Source organism: Gossypium hirsutum, chromosome D06, assembly GCF_007990345.1.
Source record: "Gossypium hirsutum isolate 1008001.06 chromosome D06, Gossypium_hirsutum_v2.1, whole genome shotgun sequence".
Classification (NCBI taxonomy): Eukaryota; Viridiplantae; Streptophyta; class Magnoliopsida; order Malvales; family Malvaceae; genus Gossypium; species Gossypium hirsutum.
The window spans coordinates 24,626,581-24,653,077 of record NC_053442.1 but is presented as its reverse complement, the minus strand read 5'-3'; the positions used below and the strand labels follow the sequence as shown (position 1 = coordinate 24,653,077).

Sequence of the window (26,497 nt, the reverse complement as noted above, 5' to 3'; positions counted from 1 at the left end):
AATTTGAATTTAAATTTGAGTTAATTTAATGCAAGTCAATTTGGGTTTAGGGTTTGTCAATTTTATATAGCCAAATCCAAATCAAGTTGAGATGGTTTGAGTTTGACTCGGCGTGAGCTTTATCAAGCTAAATTTGGTTGAATTGGTTGAATTTGAGTTAAGTTAATCAAATCAAGTTTTAGGGCTAAGATCGGAATTACTCGTCTAATTCATGACATTTGAGTCTCGACACCCCATTGACAGTTACCGTTGCTAAAACTGGGCGGATGGAGGCAAGTACTTTTTATTTGTTTATTTACTTTTCCAGTCTTTGCAATGGATGTGTTCCTTCCCATCCTACCGTATAATTATTGAATTTTATTGAGGAATGTCTGTTTCCCATCACCTTCCCAACCTAAGAACTTACACAATCAATCAAGGCATGGAAAGAGAATAGACAGTTTGAGTTATCCCAAGTGGTGCAGTGGGGCCTGAGCTCTTCCTTTTTTGATGAGGTGAGCTGGAGGGCACTGATGAGACTGCCGTGACGTCCCTCCTTGTCTTTGGTATCCAATTCCAACATATTTGAATTTGTATTCCTAATCTATATGGATTTGACAGATATGCTCTACCAAAACAACATTATCGTTAATTAGTTGGTTAATTTTTATATTTAAACTTTATGTAATTTGTTGTTATAATCTTCATGAGGTAGTAATTAACAATACTAAAATTTTGAATATAAGGGGTAATGATTATAAATACAAACGAAGTGAAAAGATAAAGATTAAAGAGGAGGTTGTTTTATTTTCACGTGGTAGTTCTGTTGCAATACCTAATATTTGTAATAAAATTTTAAAAGACTCATTACTAAAATTTCTATCGTTTTCATGTTTCATTTGTTGGTTTCATTCACTCTTTATAAAACAAAAAATGGTCGATGCTAGATCCCAAGAAAAAAAACATGAAGGCCCTAAAACTACTGTACTCATTTAAAAAAAATCATTTTGGAATTCCAACAGTCCAAGCTTTTCATTTCTGGCCTTTCTGAGCATCGAGGCTCCATTTTGAAATTTCAACAGTGAGAACCGAAATCAGGGTGAGGAGAAACCAATTCATCTATTGGTCGACCACATAGATCAAATCTACGATAGTTGGGGATTTCGGTTTCGATTTCGATTTCATGAGATATGAGGCTTTTCTGACAAAGTCTAATCCGAATGCAGAAAATGGCATGTTTTAGTGTGCTTCTTCGCCAGAGAAGACGTTGGCACAGTGGTGAGCTGACTACGACCTTGAGAAAGCTTAGGTTTTCTTTTTCTTCTTAGAAACAAAAAGGGGGGAATGAAATGTAAAACAAAATCACAACTTTTTTAAACGGGCCTCGGGTCTGGGCTGGCCCAACTAAAAATTCATGTCTATTTGCTAGGCCCGGGTCTGGTCCAACCTGAAAATGAGTTAAAAATTTTTGCCCAAGCTCAATCCGGATAAAAATGCTAAAACTTGAGCCCAATCTGGCCTATCCATATTAATTTTTTATATTTTTTAATATAATTTTTAAATATATATAATACATCAAAAATACTAAAAACATCAAAATAAATATGTATAGTTAAATAACACTAAGTTAGATGCAACTTAACAAGCAAATGTCTCTAAAATATTAATAAAATTAACAATAAAACAAGTTTTATACAATATCCAAACAATAACAATAAAATAATAGCAACATAATAGTAAAATGGTAGCAAAATAGGAAGAAAATAATAAGAAATTAGAAAATAGCATTAAAAACAAAAAAAAAAAGCAAATTCTTTTTGTCATTTAGTGAATTCGAGTCGGGTTTGGCCCGGGCCAAAAATGTCTTACCCAAGGCCCAACCTATTTTTTAAATGGGTCTTATTTTTTTGTCCAATCTCATTTTTCGGGCTTATATTTTTGCTCAAACCCTTCCACATTTCGGGCCGGGTCGGGTGGTCCGACCCATGAACAGGTATAATGAAGAAGACTTGCACAGATTTAGTTTTTCTTTTTTTTTCAACATTAACAACACCATGTTTAAGTTGGGAAAAAAACAACCTAAAGTCGAAAAGAGAGAATTGATGTCTTTAGATTATTGCTTAGAACAGGTTTATTGCATTTGAAGTTGTGCTTGAGGGTGGGAAGGATTGGGGATATATAGGTAGGGATGAGGTCTTGGAAACCAGTAGGTAGAAAGTCATGTCAACAGCTTTACAACCAAATCCTAGCTCGATGGCGCGATGATGGAGGATACAGAATCAAGGAGTTCAGAGTAAGTAATTGGTGCTAGTGGCCATGGGCGAAGGCGGTTGCCTAGCGCTTGCCAAATTTGATGAGGACTATGGAGTAAGGCCAAATGTCTATTAAAATTTATTTTTCATTATTTTTTTTAAAAAGGAGAAGTTTAAATTTAATTTAAGTCTTGTGTGGATTTTTAAAAGTATTATTTTAATAAAAATTTCATGTAAGAAAAATGGAAATTCATTTATTTATTATTTTGTATGTATTTTTATAAAATCTTATATACTTTTATCGAAAAATGAAATTTTAAATATTTTATTTTTAATTTAAGTTTGAATTTGTAAGAAGTAAAATTAATTTGACAGAATGTGTAAAGTTTATAGCTAATTTTGTTGGATTTTAAAAAATTAAAACTAAATTGATAGAGCCTGTGAACATTTGAGGATGAAATTTGTTATTATGCCAATAAAAAAAAGCTATCGGTGAGTGGCTAAAATATTAAATTTCGATGACGTTAGTTACTAAAATAAAAAATTTTAAATATAGATAATCAAAATAGAAACACGCTAATAGTTGGGTAACTATTTTTATAATTTACCCTAAAAATATTGTTTCCCTTAAAAGATTTTGGTTAAAATATATTATAAGTCCTTATATTCTTGGTAATTTTAGAATTTAGCCCTTATATTTTTATTTTTAAGAATTTAATCCATCTATTTTTCAAACTTCAAAATTCAGGTCTAATTGTTAAAGTTACTTTGTAATGTTCAAGTTCATTATAATGTCATTTTTTTTAGTTACATTACTACCAAGTGAATTTTATTTTCAAAATGTCACACTGACAAATTTAATAGTGTTAACAATTGGACCTCAATTTTGAAATCTAAAAAATAAATGGACTAATTTCTTGAAAGTAAAAGTATATGAACTAAATTCCAAATTTGTGAATAGTACAAATAATTGTAGTATAATTTAACCTTTTTTTCTCTTTTTCTTATATAAAAGCCAACATTTTAAAAAATTGATAGTCAAATCTATCAAATAATTGATTTTTATTTGATTGATTCGATTGCAAATAATATATTTTGTTATAATAAATTAAAGTGGTTTTGAATAAAAGTTAAGCAGAACAAATTGATAAAATCAAGTTGAAATGGTTTTAATTAAATCAAACATTTTTAATTATGTTTTAACTGTTTTCAAACAAGTTAGTATTGCTCCAGGACAAAAAGTACTGATATTTTTATCGAAGTATCGATAGTTTTCAAGATATCGATACTCATTCTAAAATTGATACCAAATTGACATTTTGTTTTCAATTTTCACAAAAAGTATCTATACCTTTTACCAAGTATCGGTAAATTACCTTTGGTGTCGTTGTAAACTAGATTTAACAACCATTGAATCAAGCATTAAATGCTAGTAGTATCGATACTCGTAGAAAAAGTATCGATATCTTTTGTTGCAGGTGAATTTAATGATCTGGTATTTTCATCCCAACGACTCTATTCACTCTCACAACAACCACAACAGTTGGAAATCAATTAGAGGGTATAAATATCATCTTCCAAAGGTTTAGCAACAACAAGAGACATGTGCAAAGCTTGAATATCAATAAAAACAACCTAAGAGTTTAATTATTTCATACATTTTCTTGTAAACACTTGTGTGCTTTCATTGTATTCATTTATTTCAAGTGTTCTTCTTTGTATTAGTGCTTAATTGGCAAACATTCTAATCTTGTAAGGATTACTCTTAGTTTGCTTATTTGTTCTCTTTGAGAGATGATTAATTCTTAAGGTTTGAGTAGAAACCTTAAGGGAATGCAATCTTAAGATTTTGGGTCATAAATCTTAAGGGAGTTGTAAGGTTAAATTTTATCCTCAAAGGTTACCAAATTAGTGAATTTGAAAAAAATTCTTAGTTGCGAAGAGCTAAGATAGTGGAGTAGGCAATTGGGGCCGAACTACCATAAATCATTGTGTTCTTTATTGCATATTTTTCATTACTTCCACCACAATTTCTCAAAGGCCAATTCAATTTCTCTATCGGCAATTTTAAGTTGATACTTCCAAGCTAACAATAACTAAATAAATAAAAGTATGTGATAATAATTATTTTTACAATTTACATGACAAAGTGTAAAAAAATTATACATTCTCTTTCCTATTTGAGGTTTTTTTTTCAAAAGTAAATTTATTAATTTATTCAATGAATGAAATTATATAATTCAGGAAAAAAATAACAAACACTCATCGTAAATGGTGAAAGATAAGCTCCATCAACACAACAAAGGTTTTAGCCTTAGTATCAATAGAACATCATAACACGTTGGCAATTGACTTTGTCACAAGTCAAGCGCAACATATCTGAAGTGATTGCAAGCACTTAATATAATAAAAAAATCAACTCCGGGTGGCAAACAAAACTAGAGAGATGACAACAAAATCATCTCTAAGATCACTTGTAAAACTAAAGTTACATGCATAAGCAAATACTAAAAAAAGTGCTATAAGAGCAGACAAAAACTTCTAAAATTAAAAATTTATTAAGGAAAAACAAACATATAAAACATATAAAACTTAAGACAACACGAATCCAAATCGATTCGCGAAATCATTTATTGTTCTAAAATACTCTCAAAATATAAACATATTAAGAAGTTGACGAAGAGCTACCCACTTTTAAAGAAAAAATATTGGTGGCCGATGGAGTTTTAGTAAACGACAGGCACTGTTATCTGTCCATCACAACTTGTGAAGACAACAAAATACTCACAAAATAGATCAACAAAGTGAAAAGAGAGAAGACATGTGAATTCATAGTTCACTTAAAATTTCAATATGTGGGAGATAAAACAATTTTCTCTAAAATATCAAATTATAATAGATTTATAAAATTATAGTATTTTGGGTTTAAATGTAAAATATTCTAAAATAATGAAACTCTCTCTCCTCTGACTACTCTTAAATCTTAATGCCCTCTCTGTCTCCATCTCTTCACTTCATTTCTATATTTGATGTCTAAAAAGATGTGAATAAATTATTAGTAATAAAACAGAGTGTCATGAATGTGAAGACGAAGGAAAACCTCTCCCTTCTCTTCGCTCTTAAACCCATACCTTCCTTCTTTCTTCTTCACTGAAGATCAATGGCCAAGTATCACCGCAACGACGTCGGATCCGTCGTCCTCGGTCGCCCTTCCCCCACCACCTCCGGCAACCACTTCGGACTATGTACAGCCTTCTCCGCCGCCTCATTCCGAAGAAAAATCTTCGACGCCATGAGCTGCGGCTCCAGTTCTCGCCACCGTCAACAGCTCATGCAGGAAATGATCTACGACGCCGTCCGCCCTCCTCCTCCCCCTCCCACCAGCACCACCACAATACGTTCTGTATTAAAACAGTCCAACGAACCCATAAAAACAAAAAGGCCTGTGAAAAACTCCATCAACAATGGCAAACCAGACAAGCTAGCCGATCTCTTGAACTTAGAGGAAGCGGAAAGTGATGCTGAGACTACGAAAAAAGTGCAAGCTTTGGAGGGGTTGAAGCGCTTGGTTAAGGAATTGCAAATGGAAAAAGAAGAAAACAAGAGAGCAGCTGCCAGTAGAGTGAGATTGCTCACTAAAGATGACCCAGAAAGCAGAGTAACTTTAGCCATGCTAGGAACTATCCCCCCATTGGTTGCAATGCTTGATTTTGAGGATTCTAATTCACAGATCGCTGCTCTCTATGCCTTGCTTAATCTAGGAATCGGAAATGACCAGTGAGTTCCCCAAAATTTCCCATTTTTTAAAAACAAATCCATCTCTCTTTTTTGTATGTGTGTCAAAAACTGGGTTTATGTTTGTTTATATTAATGTATAGCTATTGTTTGAAAACCCCTTTTTCAGGAACAAAGCAGCCATTGTTAAAGCAGGGGCAGTGCATAAGATGCTAAAGCTTATAGAATCCCCTAATGAGCCAAGCCAAGCTGTTTCAGACGCCATAGTAGCAAATTTCCTTGGCTTGAGTGCCTTGGATTCAAATAAGCCTATCATTGGATCTTCAGGGGCTATCCCTTTCTTGGTGAAAACCCTAAAGATATTGGATAAGCAAAGTGGGTGTCAAGCAAGGCATGATGCTCTTAGAGCGCTTTACAATCTATCCATCTCCCCATCAAACATTCCCTTCATTATGGAGTCTGATTTGATACCCTTTTTAGTGAATGCCTTGGGGGACATGGATGTTAGTGAAAGGATTCTTTCGATATTGAGCAATGTAGTGTCCACTCCAGAAGGTAGAAAAGGGATTAGCATTGCCCCAGAAGCATTCCCAATTTTGGTTGATGTGTTGAATTGGACTGATTCCCCAGGGTGTCAAGAGAAAGCATCATACATTCTCATGGTGATGGCACATAAGGCATATAGAGACAGGCAAGCCATGATTGAAGCAGGCATCGTTTCATCACTGCTTGAATTGACACTTTTAGGTAGCATGTTAGCACAAAAGAGAGCTTCTAGGATTTTGGAGGTATTGAGAGTGGATAAAGGGAAGCAAGTTTCGGGTAACTTAGGCGGGAATACAAGTGCAGCAGTGTCTGCTCCAATTTACGGGTCATCGGCAAATCAATACGGAAAAGATTGCTTGGTGGAAGAAGGGATGATGAGTGAGGAGAAGAAAGCTGTTAAACTATTGGTCCAACAAAGTTTGCAGCACAATATGAAGAGAATTGTGAATAGAGCCAATTTGCCTCAAGATTTTGTTCCATCAGAACATCTCAAGTCCCTCACGGCTAGCTCAACTTCAAAGAGCTTACCCTTTTGAACCAAAAATGGAGTTACCCATGCCGATTTCCATCCAATGTAGGAGGAGATAGCTGTTAGTTACTTTTGTAGCTGTTGTCAGTGTATGATATATAGCCGTTGTCAATATTCCATCATTGTACTTTCATAATTAACCTTTTGTAGAAAATTGCTGCTTCATTTGATATTTTGGTGTGTGGTTGATTACCCCATTTTGCCTTTTTTTCATTTTGGCTCAGTGCAATGCTTCAAATTCATCCATGTCTCATCTGCTGCATTTCTAACCATACTAAAAGAGTAGTGACCAACAATGTATTCATGAATGGTTTTTATTTTACGGTTCAGGAATGTCTCTCTTAATAATGTTGCCAATAATGTCGCCCCTTAAAGCCTATTAGCTAGATTTAATGTTATCTCCATCTCGGTCCCTATCTGCCTACAATCAAGGGGTCACTTGCATTCAAACCCCAACGGTACACTTTTGTCCAATGCCTTATTGCCTACTACTACCATTCCATTTATTTATTTATTTTCCATCACTAGCAGCTGTCAAGAAAACAAGTGTGGGTCATTTTCATCTTCATACAGAAATTCACAGTAATTCCCCATCTGAGAATCTCTTTCCCCCACTTACTAAACATTTCTTATTTTGAAATTTTTAATCCAACTTCTGATCATTTCATTGACAATCTCTGGATTTACAGAGTGGAATTTGCTTTTGTAGTGGAAACGTGTGGACTTGTTAAAACCCCTTCTCTTTATTTCTTTAAACTATTGAATTATTTAATCTTTTTTCTTCATTGAGCTTGTTTACTGAGCTATACATGCATATTATATTACATTACATTATTTAACTACAAATATATAATTCAAATTACAGATTAAGAGGAGGGTTTAAGAAGCAAATTGCCAAATGGTGACAAAAGGAAGAAGAATCTGAATCTGAATAACGGGTTACAATAGTCAGCTCACTGTTGACTCTTGCTTTGGTGTATTTAAGCCTTTTCTAAATGATGATGTGATTTTCACGTGGTCACAAAGTTGAAATATTCCAATATTAATGATATATATACGTATAAGGGTTGAGTATTCATATAGGGTTTGCAATTATCTCTTTTAATAATATTACTTTCAAAATTTGAAATAGTACTTCTGTTCAAAAGTCTAAGGTAAGTCGACACCCTATATTATAGCCAGAAAAAAAAGCAATAGGTTGGTCATTAATGTGAAGAATGGGTAATGATTGATGACACTACAAGCTATTCTTCTAGGTAGATTTCATCAGAGATTGGGAATTTTTTTTATTTTATGATTAGGGATTATGGATTTTAGCCTGTTAGGTGGGAGATTCATTAGTACATCAACAGCAAATTAAAAACTATATAGATGAGTTATTCTTTTGCACTGCAACCATGCCAGCTTTTTCTCTAAAACATAACGGTAAGAAACAATGATAGATGGTCAGAGAGTACGCGAGCCCTGGGGCTGTTTTTTTTTTCCCAAACTCTCCCAATTCGGATCCAACTTTTTTCGTTACAAAATTTGAACAAAAACTTCTATTTACTAAGATTTAATATATATATATACATATATAGGTTGTGGGGAGGTTGTTGGGTAGAAATGCCATAAAAAAATTGGTTTTATTTTATCTATGGATTTGCTTGATAGCCATAAAAGCACCCAAGAATGCAAAATGAATGAAATAAAATAGTTGATTATCCACTGATGAACCCCACCACCTACAAGCCCTCCACCATTGCAGTTCCTTCTCACTTTATTAGTTATACTATAATCCCACTTACTGCCCCTTTTGCTTACTCAACTCTCGAGCAATGCTTGCTAGTTGCAAGTTATAGTATAATCACACTTATAGTATGAAATTAGGTGTGGAAATTGCCATTATTTGTCACCTTAATTTTTTTTCCCTTTTGCCTTAGTGTAATTTTTTTTAAGTCTCACAAATTAGATTGATTTTAATATTTATTTTTTTTTCTATTTTAACATCTAAATTTGACAATTAAATTTATTTTGATTCTTAAACTTGATAAATATAATAGTTGGATGATGTGACATTTTAATATTATACTACGTCAATACTTGAAAATAAAAAATTTAGGTGATGATACAATACAATCTTAATGTACCATGTCATTAAATATGGATGGAATCCAAATTTAAAGACCAAAATAGAAAAAAAAATACAAATATCAAAGAAAACTTAAGTTGGGGCATCCACTATTTCTATGAACAATACATATGTTGAAATATATTGATAAGCAGGAAGAGAGTGATTTTCCAATTATATCCCCCAATTATTAATGGAAATATGCCCTAATGAGGAAGAGAGGTGCACATGTTGTTCAACCTCCAACATGGGCTGTTTTGTTTTGAGTCCAAAATATATATTAATTAAGTTTTTTAGTTGGAGCACATGCTTTCCTCTTTCACATTATCAAATGCCCAATGCAACTTTTCCTATAGGAATGGACCACACGCATCTTACAAACCTATTTTTTATTGATAGTACCATTTTCCACAAAACACATATGTTACATTTCTCCAAATACTTAGGATAACACTAATTTCATTATAAATTTTCTCATTCATTCTATTTGTTATACGAGGGTTGCAACTTGCAAGTAACTAAACAAATTTAATACCATACTTTTTTACTTGTTTATATGCTTTTTTTTAATTACCTTTTAGAAATTTTAACACACCCATGTGTAAACCGTAGATTTAAAATTTACATATATGTTTAAAAATAATTATAATTAATAATGAAATTTATGATTTGAAATTATTTAATTATAATAACACATGAAATATGTATGATATTAAAATAAAAAAAATAGATTAATTGTGAGTAAAATGAAATTTAAACACATAAATAAATAAGATAGCAATACTAATGTACTACAATTGTTTATCATGGCGTTGTCATCAATTGTGAGTTAGGGTGGATTTGGATGGGCGGTGAGGTGCGGTGCGATGCGTTTAGCTTACTTTTTGTCTCATGGTACAGTATATTATCTCACTGCTACCACTGCTTTTACACTAACTGCAGGTAGATGCACCACCCATCCAAACTCACCCTTAGTGTCAAGTGACTTGTGACACCAACTCAATTAACAACATTATTAATATATATACAATTCATAGGGGTAATAAAGTGCGCATAATAAACTTAAAATGTTTAAGTAAATCAAAATAAAACTTTGGTTGAATAATAAATTTAAAGCTTTTTCAATGTAATAATTGACATGGGTTCAAATCTCACTATATATATATTTATTGTTTTTTAATTAAAAAGATTAAAGTACTCTCGAATGATATAACTTATTTTAAATATGAAAAGTCATTTTTATAATTTTTCTAATTGAATTTATCCCCGATTGATTTGTGACATCAACTTAGCCAGAAATTTTATTAACATTATAGATACTTGCTCGAAAAGGATGTTACGCCCCCTAAGTTTAGTCATACTTGCCACAACATGAGTTTTCAACAAGAACGGTGCTAGTTAACTTATGATCTAGTCAAGAGCTATAGGTATTTTTTAAAAATTGGTTTTTAAACTTTAAAACGTTTGGATTGAATCATCAAGTTTAAAATAAAATTATTATATGGTATACAATTAATGGAGCTATGCTTCCCAGTTATTTGTTTATTTTATTTATTTTAATATTAGATAAAAAAACAAATTACATTTTCTTAACTGTTTTTGGAATTAAAAATTTTAGTACTAATGTATCAAATAACTATAGTTTAAAACATTATATTAATAAGGTTTTTCTTTATTACATGACAACTTGAATGCTTTTTTAATGATGTATGGATTAATAAATATTTTTAAATATATCAAATCCAAATGGTTTAATTTATGAAACCTCTTAATTAAAATTCAATTCAAACATTTTTTTTTCATTTTAGAGATAAATTTAGCATTTAGCCCACATTTTGAACTCAAAAAAAGAGAGTTATAATCAGGACTAGTGGGTTAGTCTTGCTTAAATTCCTTCTTTAGGGGATAAATTTTATTATGTTTTATACATTATATTTTATTTATGTTAATTCTAATTCTAGTTCATCGTATTATTTGTATTTTGTATTGTATTTATACTTGTATGTGTACTTGAAAAGGTTAAAATTTTCTAGTAGTCCCTCTACCAAGCGTAAGGTATGTATTTAGTCCTTGTAACTTAATTTGATCAATTTCAATCTGGACTTTTTAAATTTTAAAATTTTAATCTTTACCAAATGGTACCTATTAAATTCATTAAGTTCTTCTAATTACAAAATTTGGTGCGACAAACATATTATCCCATGTCTAATATCATATCAACTTATTATTTCCATGTATTACTAAAAAAAATCAATTAATGGATTTACTTATTGTTGTTTCTATCAGACAAAAATTTTAAAATTCGAAAAATATAACAGCTAAAAATGATCCAATTGAAGAACATGAACTAAATCTACAACTTTACGCATAGTACATAATTAATAGTAAAATTTAATCAAATAGATTTAACTGCTATCGTTTGGTTGAGACTAAAATTTTAAAATTTGAAAAATACAAGGATTAAAATTGACCAAGTTTAAAAAAAGAATATAAAAACTAAAATTAATAAAATAAAATTACTACTAATAGAATTTGCTATACTTATAACTTACTTGAAAAAAAGGGGTGATACGTTTTTTATTATTATCAATATTATAAAAATCAAAATAAGGTTGGATACATGATGAATCCGTAGGCATCCCAATACAAGCTGAAGGTTCCGTACAAAAACACAAAAGATCTCTATTTCAAAAAAGTGTCATGATCATCCTGTTGAAAGCAGCTAAGCGGTCCGCACACTCGTTCCCCTCCCCAGTCAGATGTTAATGTTAAGTTTTAGCCACCAGCCTCGTCGGCATAAAGCCCAGCTTGGAATCACCTTACCAATCCATCCACAAAGCCCAAAAAGCTTAAAAGTTACCAACTTATACACTAATTCTAATCGACGAACTAATTCCCATGTTTTAATTTGATTTTTCAATTTTAAAATACATACACGAGTGTATTTTATACTTTATGGCTCTTGCTATTATAGATGAAAAGCTGCAATGGAGGGTAAAAATAAAACACAAATAATTAGTCCTACAATAAACTTGACTATTATAATGAAACGTTGTTATAGATAATTATTGTTATGAAGAGTGTTGATTGTATCAATTATGTCATTTTGCCAACTTATTAGTTTGAACTTTAAATATTAGGCTTTAATTCGTCCCTATACTGAAATTTTAAATTTTAAAAAGTATAATGAATAAAAATGACCAAAGTAAAGTACAAAGATTAAATCAATAACTTTCATAAAGTACAAAGACTAACATCATAATTTAACCTTAAATATTAAGGTCTGTTTGTTTACATGTAAAAAGTTTTACGAAAAATGTTTTCTACATTTTCCTGTGTTTGTTTCACAGAAAATGACTTACAGGTCAACGTAAAATAAGTCATTTTTCCTGTAAAATGACTTATCCTTTTAAAAAGCATAAGTCATTTTTCGGAAAAGAGCTCCTCTATAAATAATTTTATTTTTATATAAAATTAACTTAAGTCAAGCTTAATATTATTATATTGATAATAAATTTTATTTTTATATTTAAAATTATTAAAATATTATATTTTTCAATATTATTAAACTACATATTTTATTATTCATATTTATTAATATAATAAATATAATTTATTATTTTAATAAATTATTTAATATTTCAATCTTATTTTAATAATAAATTTTAAAAATAATAATTTTAAATAATATTATTCACATATTATTAAAAATATTCAACATTAATATTTTAATAATAAATATTTATTACAATTATAAATATTTTGTAGTATAAAAGTTAAAATATGTCATAAGTCTTTGTAATTTAGTCTTTGTACTTTTATTTTCAAGAATTTAGTCCATTTACTTTTTAAATTTGAAAATCAAGTCCAATTGTTAACATCGTTAAATTTTTTTGTCAATTTTGTTGATGTCACATTTTTAAATAAAAAATACTCACTCAGTAGTCATGTAATTAAAAAATAACATTGTAATGAACATGAATTTAACATAATATTTTTAATATATGCAAAAACAATGTAAAATATAAAATTATAGATAAAAATAAATTTAATTAAACAATGAAAAAGAAAGAAAATCTCAAATGTATGTTTGTTTCGTTGAAAACAACTTTTATGAAATATTTTTGAGAAATCTACCAAACAATGGAAAATATTTTACATAGATTAATCCAAACACCAGAAAATATTAGCTTTTCCAGAAAAGTAAATCATTTTTTAGAAATCATTTTCCAGAAATCATTTTTAATGAAATAAACGGAGCCTTAACTTAAATCTAACATACAACATTTAAAAAAATGCATCAATTTTTAATTCGATGTGTATCATTTCATGTGCAACATAAATATTAGATGTTAAAGATTATGGCATACACCATGATATGGATGAAAATTTTATATAATAAATTTATAAAAAATTGATATAAAAATCAAATATGATTTTAGTTGAAATGGTGAAGTTGAAATTTGTAATGTTTTGGTTTCAAATCTTATTATGTATTTTTCTAAATATTTTATAAAAATATAAAAGAAACACAAAAGTATTCTTAAAATATATTTTGATAATTTCAATTTTGAATTATAAAATTATTGATAAGTTACACCAATCTTGCCAAACCCTTACATCATATTTGGTTGAATGTAATAGGTATTCCATTTCGGCATTATGTAATACAATAATTTGATTCACCAAATTAGGGATTTTATAGATTAGTAACTCCAAGTCTCCAAGTCCCATAATAGAGATTAAAAGGGTGAGAGTCTGAATATCTATTCAAATCATCACCAGATAGAAAGAAAAAAAATTAATCCAAAATATCCTTTAAAAATTTTCAACTATTCTTTTCATATATGAGAATTGAAGTTAAAATTTTAGATTATTTTTTTCTAAAAGAGATAGAAGAGAGATAAACTTTCTCTCTGAGTTTTGCATTAGAAAAAGAATTTAGGGTGTTGGGGCTAGAAATTTAAAAATGTAATATAAAAATTATAGCTTTTAAGTTAAAGTAGATGAGAGAGAAACGAAAGTTATAGCTTTTAAATTTTATTACTAACTAATAAATAATTATATGAAATTTTATTTATAATGTAATATAAATTTTATTTTATAATTTAATAAATAAATTTATAATTTAATGTATTCAATATAATTAAAAGTTTGTCGTATGGCACGTTTCTTTGTTTCTATGATTGTCCATAAGTGATACGTTTCTTTGCTCATTAGTTTTTTAGGGTTTTCATTATCTTTTTTACGATTTTGCGTGGTTTGTGATCGATTATAGCCAGATATGGAAGATGATCTAGCAAGATTGAGGATTAATGATAAGGAAGAGGAGGCTTGGGAATTAAATGGGTAAGAGGGTTCAAAGAAATCTTTGTATGAATATTGTCTAGTGGGTTATTTTCTCACAGCAAGTGTGGTTCATATTCATAACCCAGTTGAACTTACAATGACAGATCCTTATATCTCACATAGGTACACACACACACATATATATAAATCCAACATTTTCAGATTATCATGGTGAATACCTTTATCATCATACAGATACATAGTTCTTTTCAATAACTTATTCAATTATTTCACAGATATTATTCAACCTTTAACCCTGAGTATAACAACACATTATCTTAGCTATACTTATTACAAAACCGATAGACTTATTCATATATTACCATAAATACAAACATTCAAATATTATCAAACATTCTTGACAGATCACGCCATACAGGCCAAACAGAACACACTATACATGCATCATACAGAATCTCGTGTTTATTATCCTGGCAGACTTCATAGATACTGTCCTGGGTTTCTTTCTCATAGACTTATTAGGAGTGTCATGTATCGTGATCTGCCAATTTGATTTTCTCATTATCAAAGGCTACACCATGAACATTTATATAGTCATATGATACCATGCCATGGGTCTTAACCATATGGTCTTACACACATTCTTGTATAGTGTTCTACCATTCCAGTTTCATCTTACTGAAGGCTATACCATGAATAGTTCCAATTAATACCAAGCCACCATGGGCCTATACCTCATGGTCTTACACTCGTTTCTAGTCTGTAATAAGTCAGTTTGGTTAGCAATATAATTGCCCTACCAGAGGCTTCACCATGGAACATTTCTCATTTCTTACTTACCTAGATGTGATCGTATTCTGGACTGACATTCTTTTTATATCATAACTGTATCTGCATTCTTACCAATTAGTATTTTTCTCAGCACAGAACCTTACACATATCACTTTAGCACTACATCACCTTTACTATAATCATACATCTATTGATTAATATAGATATCATCATGCTTTATATATAAATATTTCTACTTGAAAAGTTTACACAAAAGAGTCAGGGTAGAGACTTACCTGATTCTCATCTACAGCAGTTTTAAGCTCCAAACTTAGTCATCCCTCTCGAACTAGCAACAACCACTGTTTAAAAACAAAATTCCACTATTACAACTCTCATACATACAATTTACTCATCATTTTAATTGCCGACAACCTTATGCAAAACCTTGCACTTACAATTTACTGTTCAAATACCATATACAAACCTACTTATTCAAAACTTAGCATGCAGAGCCGTATTACTTACCTTGAGATGGAATAACTACTCGTCATTAAAGAACCATAGCTTCTAGATTATCGAGGAAGAGATACATTCAAACTTAAGGAAAGAATCAAATAGCACCACTTAAGGAGAAAGAAGAGGAAGAAGAAAAATAATAATAATCTCTTTCAGAACCCATCACACCTATATATATATATGATTGCACCTACTTGGTGGATCTTAACAAGTGTCACATGTTTCAAAAATTGCCTTTTTAATGGCATGTAGTTTTTGAGAGAAATATAAATAAGTACCTTACATTCACAATTATCAAGCTAGGCTATCTAGTTGGTTTCTAACCATGTTACTTAAAATCTAACTAGCACAATATTTCATACAAACCAGACATATTAGATCTTTGGCGGTAACTCAATCCATTCTTAATCTTTATTATATATCACAAACATTTCCTTAACATAACAAAATATCTTGGTATAAATCTTTACTCATTGTTGTAGCGGTTACAATACACCCACAAGTATATGCCATAATAAGTCATTAGGCGGATTACACTTTGCCAGACAGACTATTCTACTATTATATGCCAAAACCTTAGACCCACTAGACCTAGGGTGTTACATCATGAGCGAGGTGGGATGAGGGTGTTAGTTAGAGCAAATGAGTTGGTCAAGTTAGTTGGGCTGATTAGGTCGATGGGGGCATTGCTCTGGGATTGTGAAGTCATGTTGTCCATGTTCACCACATTAACTGTTGATACAATAGTACAAGGAAGAGGACTGGAATATGATATGATGGTTGTCACGATAGTCGATTTACCTACTATGGGCGAAGAGTTAGAGGTTACAAGGAGTAGAGAAAAGAAGAGTGTGGAGGCTAAGTGCTGAAGATAGCTTGGTATAGTATAGGCTTGATATCTTTGGAGAGTCGATCCTTTCTTCATCGTTCCTAAAGGTATTTATATGCAGAGGTCCCTTGTAAGGTGATGTTAACATGTTGAACTTGCTATCTACCAATCATTACAGAATGTGTGAGGTGGATGTATTCGGTGGGATGAGGATATCTGTGATGGACAAGTCCTGTCATTCATTCTGACTTAACGGTATAAAGCAATTGAACCCACGTGGTATTTGGTGACCAACGACATCACATTCCTAATGAAAGCTTGATGGCCTGAACATCGGATGATTCATACTTGTCCAAATGATTGCAATAGGTGAAACATATGAATGTCCTTCCGATTGGTTGTTAATGGGTTTACTGCTCAAGCAGCCTTCTAACTTACCATACGTCCTTATTCGGATGGGCTATAACACACAATAACAAAACAATAATATTGCAATAAATGGTATGACCCCTATATATATATATATGACCAAGACTTTTATGTAAAATACAAGACAACCTTAGATGAAAGAAATAATACGACAAAAGGTGGTTTTATTGATAGATACATCATCATTTTTATAATATTAAAATTAGATTAAGACCCGTTATTAATTACAATAAATAATATTTTTTATATATATTCAATTTAGTTTAAATTTGGAATGAATTTTATTTAAAATTGAAATTAATTCTGTAAGGTATATATATTTTTACATGAATGTTTATTTTATTTTTTATCTGCTATCTAATATTTTGAAGTTTAATAATGAGTTTTATTGTAAAAACTATTATCTTTATCTTTCGAAAATTACAATTTTTGTTTACAAAAACGTAATTTCAAATTCAGTATAATAAAATGGAAAGCTAATAAGGTAACTACAAAATCGAGCCGTCAAATAAACACAAATAGGTCCACATCCTAAGAATCCAACGGTGGACGTAAAGCCCGTAATTTAACTCCATTTCATAACCACGGCGTAATCCGAGCAAAGCTTTGCTGTATTTTCCTTTTAAAGCCCACACACACCAAAAAAAAAGTAAAACATATTTTTATTATAATTTTTTAAACAGTATTTCAAAAAAAAAATTGAAAAAAAGGGAAAAAAAAAGAAACTCACTCATCACTTTCTCTCTTTTTCGCTCCCAAACAAACGAAAAAACCCTAACTTTCGCTCGAGTGTATGCACTTTTTCTCTCTTTAATCTTTATAGTTTGGTGTTATTTCGCGTGAGTTTCTTTTAGGTTTCCAGAATGGTGTGAAATCGAGGCCTTAGGTTTTAGATTTTTTTAAAGGATCTGTTTCTGTATATTTAGGTACATAATTCTTTTTGTTCTTAAAAAAAAAAAAGAGGCTATGGCGGCATCAGATAAAGAGCTGGAGTTACAATTAATGGAGGCTGGGAACATGCTCGTTGAACCACCTTCATCAGTTGATGAGCTCATTCCTCTCCTTGACGTATGCCCTAATTACTTTTTTTCTTCAGGCTTTAATTTTGTTTTATACTTCGCTCGTTTTTTTAATTATTAGACTTTTATTTATGTGATTTCATTATGCATGCGGTTTGAATTTTATCTTTGGTGTGATATCTTTTAAATTTCTGCTATTAAAGTTAGTTCTTTTTCTCCATTGTGATCTGCTTTTACCTCTTGTTCTAAAGTTTTCTTCTTTTGCATGTTATCACGTATTTAATTTTGCTTCTGGCATTACTGTTTTAAACTTGGGAAACTGTTTTTGATTTCTCTGTTCTTTTTTTTTTTGGTGTAGATATATTGATGTGTATGTTTGCGAATTTGCTAAATGACTGATATCATTGACGGGTTTGCTGTGCTAGATTTTGAATACTAGCACGTTAAATTTATTTGAATGCAAATTCTATACAGTAGTAAATGATGAAAATCCTTTGAACTTTTGTGTTTCTTTTAAATTCAAAAATGCGCGCGAGCAATGCTCGCGCACGCCCGCTTTTCTTGTCTATATGTGGCATAAAGGGATCCCATACCTGCCTTAAATTTTGTGAAATCCGAGAAACCGTTACAATAAAATTTATCCTTGATTTCTTAGTTAATTAAGCACTAGCCATGTTTGGTTACTATAATTTTACAACCAAGGTTAAATTTTTTTTACCCTCTTGAGATGGCATTGAAAGCGATGAAAGCTAATATGGAAAGCACGTGTAGATATTGTGCGAAAACCTTCCTATTAAGGAAAGAGTTTGCTGGGCTTGCTAGATTATGTTTTCATTGTATAAAACATAGATATTAATCAGAACATTCTTTGTTGCAAATATATTGTCTGTCCCCCCTCCCCTCCCCATCACACATGCAGCCCCTTAAAAGAATTGCAAATGGTAACATCATTAAAGCAGACTTTGGGATTCTGATAATCAGAAAAAACTTTGGTGCCATACACTGTTTAGACTAGGTCTTATGCATTCATGATTCCAAGGAAGAAAAACTTTGAAGAGGACCTGCAAAAAAAGTATTGCTGAGGCAAACTATCCTTAGGTAGATTGTTTGTTTAGGATCTATGCCTCTTTTGATCTATCTCATTAGGTATAGTGTTTGTTATGGTTTTACAATTGTTCTTGAGTAAGTTTCTGCAAGACTATGTATCAATTCCTGTATATGATGATTCTTTAGGGATATGAGGTGTTTGCTGATGTCTTAGCAGAACTGCAAACTAGTTATGGAGGTGCAGACATGTAAATATGTCTTTGGTTTATATTCAACTCTTCTGTTTTTGTCTCCCTATTTGATTAGGTGATACTTCTTTAGTGTTGTTATATTCATCACGAAGTGTAATATTGCAGCTATATTTTTTTAAAGTCTGTTTCTTTTCATTGAGCCTTATTGATGTATGGATGTTTCGTGACTAGTGAATCATGCTACCACTGACTGATTGTCTTAATATTTTAGGTGCTCTAATAGTTTAATATCCTTTGTGTTCTACCTTACGCTAGTGCACGTTAGTGAATCATGCTACAACTGACTGATTGTCTTAGTATTTTAGGTACTCTAATAGTTTAATATCCTTTGTGTTCTACCTTACGCTAGTGCATGTTAGTGGATGCTTTTTATGTCAATGATGAATGTTTACACTTCTCTGTCCTCTGCAATTCTAGCAAGTTGAAAGTTGTCTTTCAAGGGTGGAACAATCACCAAGCCAAGCAATGCAAAATGCGCTCTCTCCATCACTCAAAGCCTTGGTGGCGGAGCAACTTTTGAGACACCCTGACAATGATGTCAAAGTTGCAGTTGCGGCTTGTGTGAGCGAGATAACAAGGATAACTGCACCAGAGGCTCCTTATGATGATGACCAAATGGGGGTATTTGAAGTCATTGTTTCTGAATGCTTTTGCAAATGATCATTTTAAAATCTTTTTCTGCATTCAAAGTGTTGATTCCTATTAATATGTATGCAGGAGATCTTTCAACTAATTGTATCATCATTTGAACATTTGTCTGACAAGTCCAGCCGCTCATTCATTAAGAGGATCTCAATCCTTGAAACTGTTGCCAAAGTCAGGTCATGTGTGGTGATGTTGGATCTTGAATGCGATGCATTAATTATTGAGATGTTCCAGCATTTCCTCAAGGAAATAAGGTAAAAACTAACTGCTTGATTGGAGAGTTCATTCTCTTGTTGCCATTTGTTCATCAACGTAAATCTTCAGCTCTTGTTTACCATCTTCTGTCCAATTTGTAAGTTTTCAAATGTTTATGAGATTATTGCTGTTGAAATCTTCTTTTAGTTCTTTGCCTTGGGCTCCCATGGCTTGAATCTATGTTATTGCTGAAACTGGTTCTTATATTAAGTGATGAGCAATGGTGCACTTAATTATGGGTTTGATAGACTGCTATATTGGTGTTTGAAAATAGAGATTATGATCCTTGCGTTTCTGGGACTTGAAGGTTTTATGAAATAGGTGCTTATGCTAGATTTGGTAGAAAGTGGGAAGGCAGTAATTTACAGATTGATTCATTATTAACAAAGTCATAGTGCTATTTTGAGAATATCTGTCTCCCTTCCCTTATGGGAGCTTTTTGGATTATTTACTTTTTCATAAAAGGCTTTGTCTGGTTGCTTTTATGTTTAATGGAGGCTTGTTTCTCAATCCAAAAATTTGCCATCTTCCTGTAATATTCATCATGATGTTAGCTATTTTACTAGAGTGGATTATGATTACAAAAACATAGAAGTGGCATAGTCAGATACGTAGGGCCTGCATTCTATACCATTATTTTCTTTGTTCTTTTGTTTTTCAAGGGATCATCATTCAGAGATTGTCTTTACATCAATGGCGACTATTATGACCCTTGTATTGGAAGAAAGTGAGGACATCCCTGTGGAGTTGCTCTCTCCAATTTTAGTTAGTGTAAAGAGGGATAATGAGGTATGTTGTTACATGAGTTACTACTTTTTACTTTTCTTATGCCATCTTGTTTTACTCCTAGGTCTTCTATTTCCTCTCAGGAAGTTCTTCCTGTTGCTCGGAGATTGGCGGAGAGAGTGCTTGAGAACTGTGCATCAAAGCTGAAACCTTACCTAACGCAGGCTGTAGAGAACTTTGGCATTTCTTTTGATGATTATAGTAGTGTAGTTGCTTCTATATGTCAAGTGTCACCTAGTGCTGTGGATCAAAGTGATACTGTTGCTGAAAAACATGTGGTAAGCAACTTGTTTAATTCTTGATATAATTCCGTAAAGCCCTTTTAGTTTGAGGGCAATTATTGAGTTACTTTGTGCTGTGGTTCTGTACATATTTCTACTCTGCATCATTTGTAGATAGATTATGTGCTACATGATTACATAAGGTTTAAAGCTTTTTATTTAATTTGTTTTAAGCTTTGCTATTGCTCTTTGCTTGTGTGTTTTCAGTTCTTTTGATCAAAACATGCTTCAAACCAAGAAAAGTATTTGCCTTGTGTTGTTGGCTTATAAAATCTGTTATGCCTTCTTCATTGAAGTTACAACTGATTTATGCTTAATAAAATCTGTTATGTCTTCTTTGAAGTTATAACTGCTTTATTCTCCTTAATTTCTTGGGTGAATCTTCTGTAGGATGATGAGAGCAAACCAGCAGAGTCACCTTTGGACAAGGTAGCCCAGACACACTCTGTTTCCTATTTTTGTTGGTAATTGTCAATGTTTTATGCGTTTCTCTGTGTGTGTAGATTCTAGCACTTTTTTGTTAGAATTTAATGCTTCAAAGTAGTCATAAATCCTCAAATTCTCTTCCAGGAGGATAAAGAAATTCCTGAAGAAGCAGTTTCTACTGGACAAGGTCTTGCAAATGAAAAATCTCCCAAGTCAGTTGTTAGCAATGGCAGGGTGCAAACTGCTGAAGACAACTTATTGACTGATGCAAGCACCGTAAAGAAGCAAGAGGATGACCATCTTTGTGATAAGTCCAAGAATGATGATACATCAACTGTTGCTGAACCTGATAGATTGGAAGCTAAGAAAATAGTCAATTCAGATTCTAGGTCAGAGGAAAGTACCCTGGAAACGGGGAAGAAATCTGATTCAAAATCAACAAAACCTTCTGACAACTTTCATGTTGATGAGAAGGAAACTGAGACATCACTGGACCTTAAAAATGACAGCAAGGATGATGCTGGTTCATTGCGTGACAATATGTCTGTTGATGGGGCTGTATCCTCTGAAAATAAACGAGAGACAGATGCTCAATCTTCCGCACCAAAACCAACTGAGGATGAATCTGCTGTTGTTGCTTCCCCAACACCAAGTGGGTCTATACCTGATGAGAGTCATTCTGAAAAGGCTGCTCAGCCAAAGAGTATACCTGATGAGAGTCGATCTGAAAAGGCTGCACAGCCAAAAAGTATACCTGATGAGAGTCAATCCAAAAAGGCAGCACAGCCAAAGACTGTTCCTGATGAGAGTCATTCCAAAAAGGCTGCACAGCCAGAAAGGAAAGAGAGCTTGAGTGAGGAGACCACACCTTCCGTTGATGATGTCCCTAAGAAGGTATCTGAAGTGATGAGTGATTCAGAAGTAAAAGCAAGTAAACAATCAGGGAAAAAGGTTGCTACTGTGATTTCCAACAAGGTTAATACTGCTGTTGATGTAGATGAATCCAAGAAAGAAAGTGGCAGTGCAAGTGGTTCAGAGGCAAAATCAAGGACACAATCCTCAAAGAAGGTAAGTTCTAGCAGTAATAATTTAGATGAACCCTTGTCAAGGCAGCTGGAGGATAAGAAAAAGCGAGCTCGGGGGAAAGTTCCTGAGAAAGATGGAACAAAAACCTCAACCATGAATGACAATGAGGTGCTTAGTTTTTGGCTTTTAAGTTCTAGTTTAACTATTCTATCAAGATTGTTTATTTGAAGCTTCACTTTTTATATATTTAGATATTATAGTTCCTTCAATTTAGGGAATCGTTATTGTCTTGTTATTTGTTTAGGAAGTGGTTGCTTCTCCGAAGTTTGTGAAACCAAACAAACATTATTCTCACATGGAGGAGAATTCTAAGACAAGTACTAAGAGAAAGTATACCACAAACAAAGAAAAAGTAAGTGTTTCTAGGTGAAAGAGTGTTGAGGTTGCATTTAATTTTTACTTGTACTTGTCTTTGTGCATATTTCAAGATGAGATTTTGTGGTGGTATATCATAGTTTTGGTTGGTTGGATTTTAAATAAAGTTGGTATTATAGGCAGTCTTTGTGATGATCCTTATGGGTTTCAACTCTCAAAGAGATTCTCCAGTGTCCATTCTAAGCATTTATTTTTAGCTAACCTTTCTAGTGTTTTCTTTTTCCTTTTGATCTACTTTCTATCTTTTGTGTTACTAGCCTCCCTTACTTTTAAGGACCTCTTCCTTTATTTGTTTCTAAAGTGTTTCCCCCTTTCAAAATAATGCCTATGTAGCAACAATGCAGCTTATATATTTTCTTTGAGGTCATTTATCTTTTAAGAGGCTTTTGATATTTCCATTAGTTTCAAGTTTGTTGTGGGTTTCTTGGAGCAGTAATCCTGCGATGCTGTTTTTATTCCTCTCTAGTAGCATGCACCGAATCAATGCTTCTGGTGCACTAGTATTGCATATGTGTGGATGCTGACTTTTCTATTTGCTTTTTTTTTTTTGTTTGTTGCAACCATGGCTAATTGTCTTTTGTCTTGCTCTATGGAAAAGTTTTGGAGGATATAAGCTCAATTAACTTTGCATGAAATATTGTAAACCTTTTATTTGACTGTCCATACAAGCTACTATCTGAACAAAGTTGAAGCTGTGATATTTCGTATCTATCTTCTGGAGACACTTGATGTTTTTTTATTGATTCTTTGTCAGGCATCTGGTTCTACGGAATATGGTGAGAATTTGGTTGGTCTGAAGGTGAAAGTCTGGTGGCCCAAAGACCGTGCGTGAGTATAATATTTCTGTATATCCTTGTTTTATATTTTACAAGCTTTGTGGAAGTGATACTCTGAAATGGAAACCGTGTAATTTTAGTTGTTTTCTCTTCTCCGATATGTTATGCATGTGTGGGCATTTGTATCCATGCTCATTTCTAGTTTCTTGCTTATATATGTAGTTATCCCCTTATATATGCTATTCTTTTGCAGGTTCTATGAAGGTGTTATTCATTCGTATGATGCAGTTAAGAAGAAACACAAGGTGATGCATCAAATAGGATAGAAATGACCTCTTTTGAGAGGTTTCGTCTTGTGTAACTATTCATTGCTAAAATGTGTTTCAGACTATTCATTGCTAAAATGTGTTTCAGATTTGATCATTTTCATTTGTCTATAGGTGAATTATGATGACGGTGATCAAGAAATTTTAAATCTTAAGAGAGAAAAGTGGGAGGTGATTGAAGATGAGTCTGGACCAGATGAGGTGGGTAGTGCTCTAATTTATAGATAATTTAGCTTTTATTCTATTCATATTCTAGGTTGCTAATACTTACGGAACAGGAAGAAGCAGCTGACCATCCAAGCCCTGCTGGTCCATCTGAAATGTAAGTGATTCCTTTGGTGATTATTTATTTTGGCCTTGCATGATGAAACTTGGTTATTTTGTGCAATTTAAGTTGATGCATCCTCCATTCTTTAGCAATGCTATTTTTATGCTAGTTTTGGATTTTACTTTAGGTTTAGGGATTATTATATTTGGTATAGCTTTGCATTTGCTTGTTGGTTTGTTTTGGGTTCTCTGGTCTCCTTATGTCTTTGTATTATTGTCTAGGCTGACCTTTTTCTCCCTTGTTTTGATTTCCATTGACAGGCCTCAAAAAAAGAAAGCAAAAACAGCTGAACCGCCTAGCAAGAAAACTAAGATGGATGCTTCGCCAAAAAGGTTACTTAATTCTTTCAAATGGAATTTTTTATATGATTCTTTCTCTGATTTTTGAAAATCTCAATATTTGGATGGCCAGGGGTGGAGGAACTTCTAGTGGAAAATCCAAGGGTGTTGCAGCAAAGTCTTTTCGCAAGACAAAGGAAGATGGTAAAGTGGATAGCAAATCCAAAGATGCCCCCAAGAGTGTTAGTAAATCAGACAGTGACAGTGTTACCAAATCCAAAGACCATATTACCAAAAGTGGCAGTAAATCAGTTGACACTGCTTCGAAAGCAGGCAACAAATCCAAGAATGAGGATGGTGGTGACACGCCCAAGTCTACCAAATCCAAACATGATGGAAGTGTTACACCAAAAGTTTCCACAAAGTCAAAGCAAGACACTTCAAAGACGTCCAAGTCCAAGCAGGAAACCCCCAGGGTTTCCTCCAATTCTAAGGGTAAGCCTGTTAAAAGTGGTGCTAAATCTAATACTAATGGTACTGGTAAGTCAAAGTCGGGTTCATCCAAGGTTGAAGAAAGTGAGAGCATGAAAGAGACCTCCACTGATTCAGCAAAGCTTGTGGAAAGTACAAAGCGGAAATCACCAAGTTCGATCAAGGGACATGGAAGTGATTCGGTGTCTGGAAAAAAGCGGCGACGATGAGCTGAAAGTCACTTCAATTGCGTTGTAATTGCCAAGGTTTGGTTCTTTTCCAATGTGGAATATATGGTTGAATGCTAGTATTTTATCACAGCCTTGTTAGATGTCCTGGTGCTGCATTCACAGCTAGCTAGCTGCTAGCCATACATTTGATAATTGATCTAGTTCGTGGCTAGCAAATACTCACAGTTAATGTAGTTTGTAGGGTTGAAGGATTTTTTTTGGGTCTCTGTTTTATGGGTAGAAGGAATGAATTCCGGTTATTTAAGGTGCAGCATTAGGATAAAATTGGGTTAGTCTTTTTTTGCCAGAGTTGCTTCTATAGATAATGTAATAGTTTCAGAAACTTTGATAGAAGCTATCTTCTGTTTCAATAATGTGTCCTTTCTATTCTAATCATTGCATGCATGTTTAAAATGCAAACATTTTGATTTTGAGGCATTAGTATTCCTATGAAAATGTATAGTATTAAAAAGTCACTCCTAATAAATAGCATCAAAGTTAGGGTATGAATGCACGAAGGAAAAAAAATCTACATTTAGAGTGTTTGACTGAGTGGAAAAGTGGAAGTATAGGAAGGAGTGGGAAAGTGGAAAAAAGAAAATTGTGTTTGGTAGGGAAGAAAAATGAGATAAAATAACATAGCAGTGAATGTATAAAAACTCTACTTTTTATTCTTTTACCCTTTCCATTTTACGAAGCAAAGTATTTTGGTCTATGACTTGACTTTTTTCAACCTAGTTTTAGAGTTATTTTTTTCCTAATCCACGTTAGTTTTTGAACTTACAACTTTTTTTGTTTTGATCCATGATGTGATATTTTAATATTGTATCATGTCACTGGTATGATACAATCTAGTGTTATCACAAGGACCAAAAATTGGAAAAAAAATGTCATTGAAAGGAAGTTTG

General features: G+C 32.4%; 2 protein-coding genes across 2 annotated transcripts; both read left to right on the top strand.

Moving 5' to 3' along the window:
• The first annotated feature begins 5,047 nt into the window (after nucleotides 1-5,047).
• LOC107901620 (U-box domain-containing protein 45) lies at nucleotides 5,048-7,211 on the top strand. Its single transcript, XM_016827697.2, has 2 exons — nucleotides 5,048-6,008; nucleotides 6,136-7,211. The coding sequence occupies exons 1-2, from the start codon at nucleotides 5,392-5,394 to the stop codon at nucleotides 7,046-7,048; spliced, it is 1,530 nt and encodes a 509-aa protein (XP_016683186.1). The 5' UTR covers nucleotides 5,048-5,391; the 3' UTR covers nucleotides 7,049-7,211.
• Nucleotides 7,212-17,666: 10,455 nt separating this feature from the next.
• Nucleotides 17,667-25,960, top strand: LOC107901619 (nucleolar and coiled-body phosphoprotein 1). Its single transcript, XM_041095420.1, has 15 exons — nucleotides 17,667-17,800; nucleotides 17,936-18,077; nucleotides 19,744-19,947; nucleotides 20,044-20,225; nucleotides 20,889-21,015; nucleotides 21,096-21,290; nucleotides 21,684-21,722; nucleotides 21,864-22,913; nucleotides 23,050-23,157; nucleotides 23,935-24,008; nucleotides 24,210-24,261; nucleotides 24,397-24,483; nucleotides 24,561-24,604; nucleotides 24,871-24,942; nucleotides 25,022-25,960. The coding sequence occupies exons 2-15, from the start codon at nucleotides 17,976-17,978 to the stop codon at nucleotides 25,587-25,589; spliced, it is 2,904 nt and encodes a 967-aa protein (XP_040951354.1). The 5' UTR covers nucleotides 17,667-17,800; nucleotides 17,936-17,975; the 3' UTR covers nucleotides 25,590-25,960.
• The last annotated feature ends 537 nt before the right edge of the window (nucleotides 25,961-26,497 follow it).

What these genes read in the sequence shown, in the direction of transcription:
- LOC107901619 (XM_041095420.1), top strand. Translation starts at nt 17,976, where the DNA reads ATGGCGGCATCAGATAAAGAGCTGGAGTTACAATTAATGGAGGCTGGG. An exon ending in CTGTTGCTGAAAAACATGTG is followed by an intron (nt 21,291 to 21,683) that starts GTAAGCAACTTG and finishes AATCTTCTGTAG; the next exon opens with GATGATGAGAGCAAACCAGC. An exon ending in CCTGCTGGTCCATCTGAAAT is followed by an intron (nt 24,605 to 24,870) that starts GTAAGTGATTCC and finishes TTCCATTGACAG; the next exon opens with GCCTCAAAAAAAGAAAGCAA.
- LOC107901620 (XM_016827697.2), top strand. Translation starts at nt 5,392, where the DNA reads ATGGCCAAGTATCACCGCAACGACGTCGGATCCGTCGTCCTCGGTCGC. An exon ending in CTAGGAATCGGAAATGACCA is followed by an intron (nt 6,009 to 6,135) that starts GTGAGTTCCCCA and finishes CCCCTTTTTCAG; the next exon opens with GAACAAAGCAGCCATTGTTA.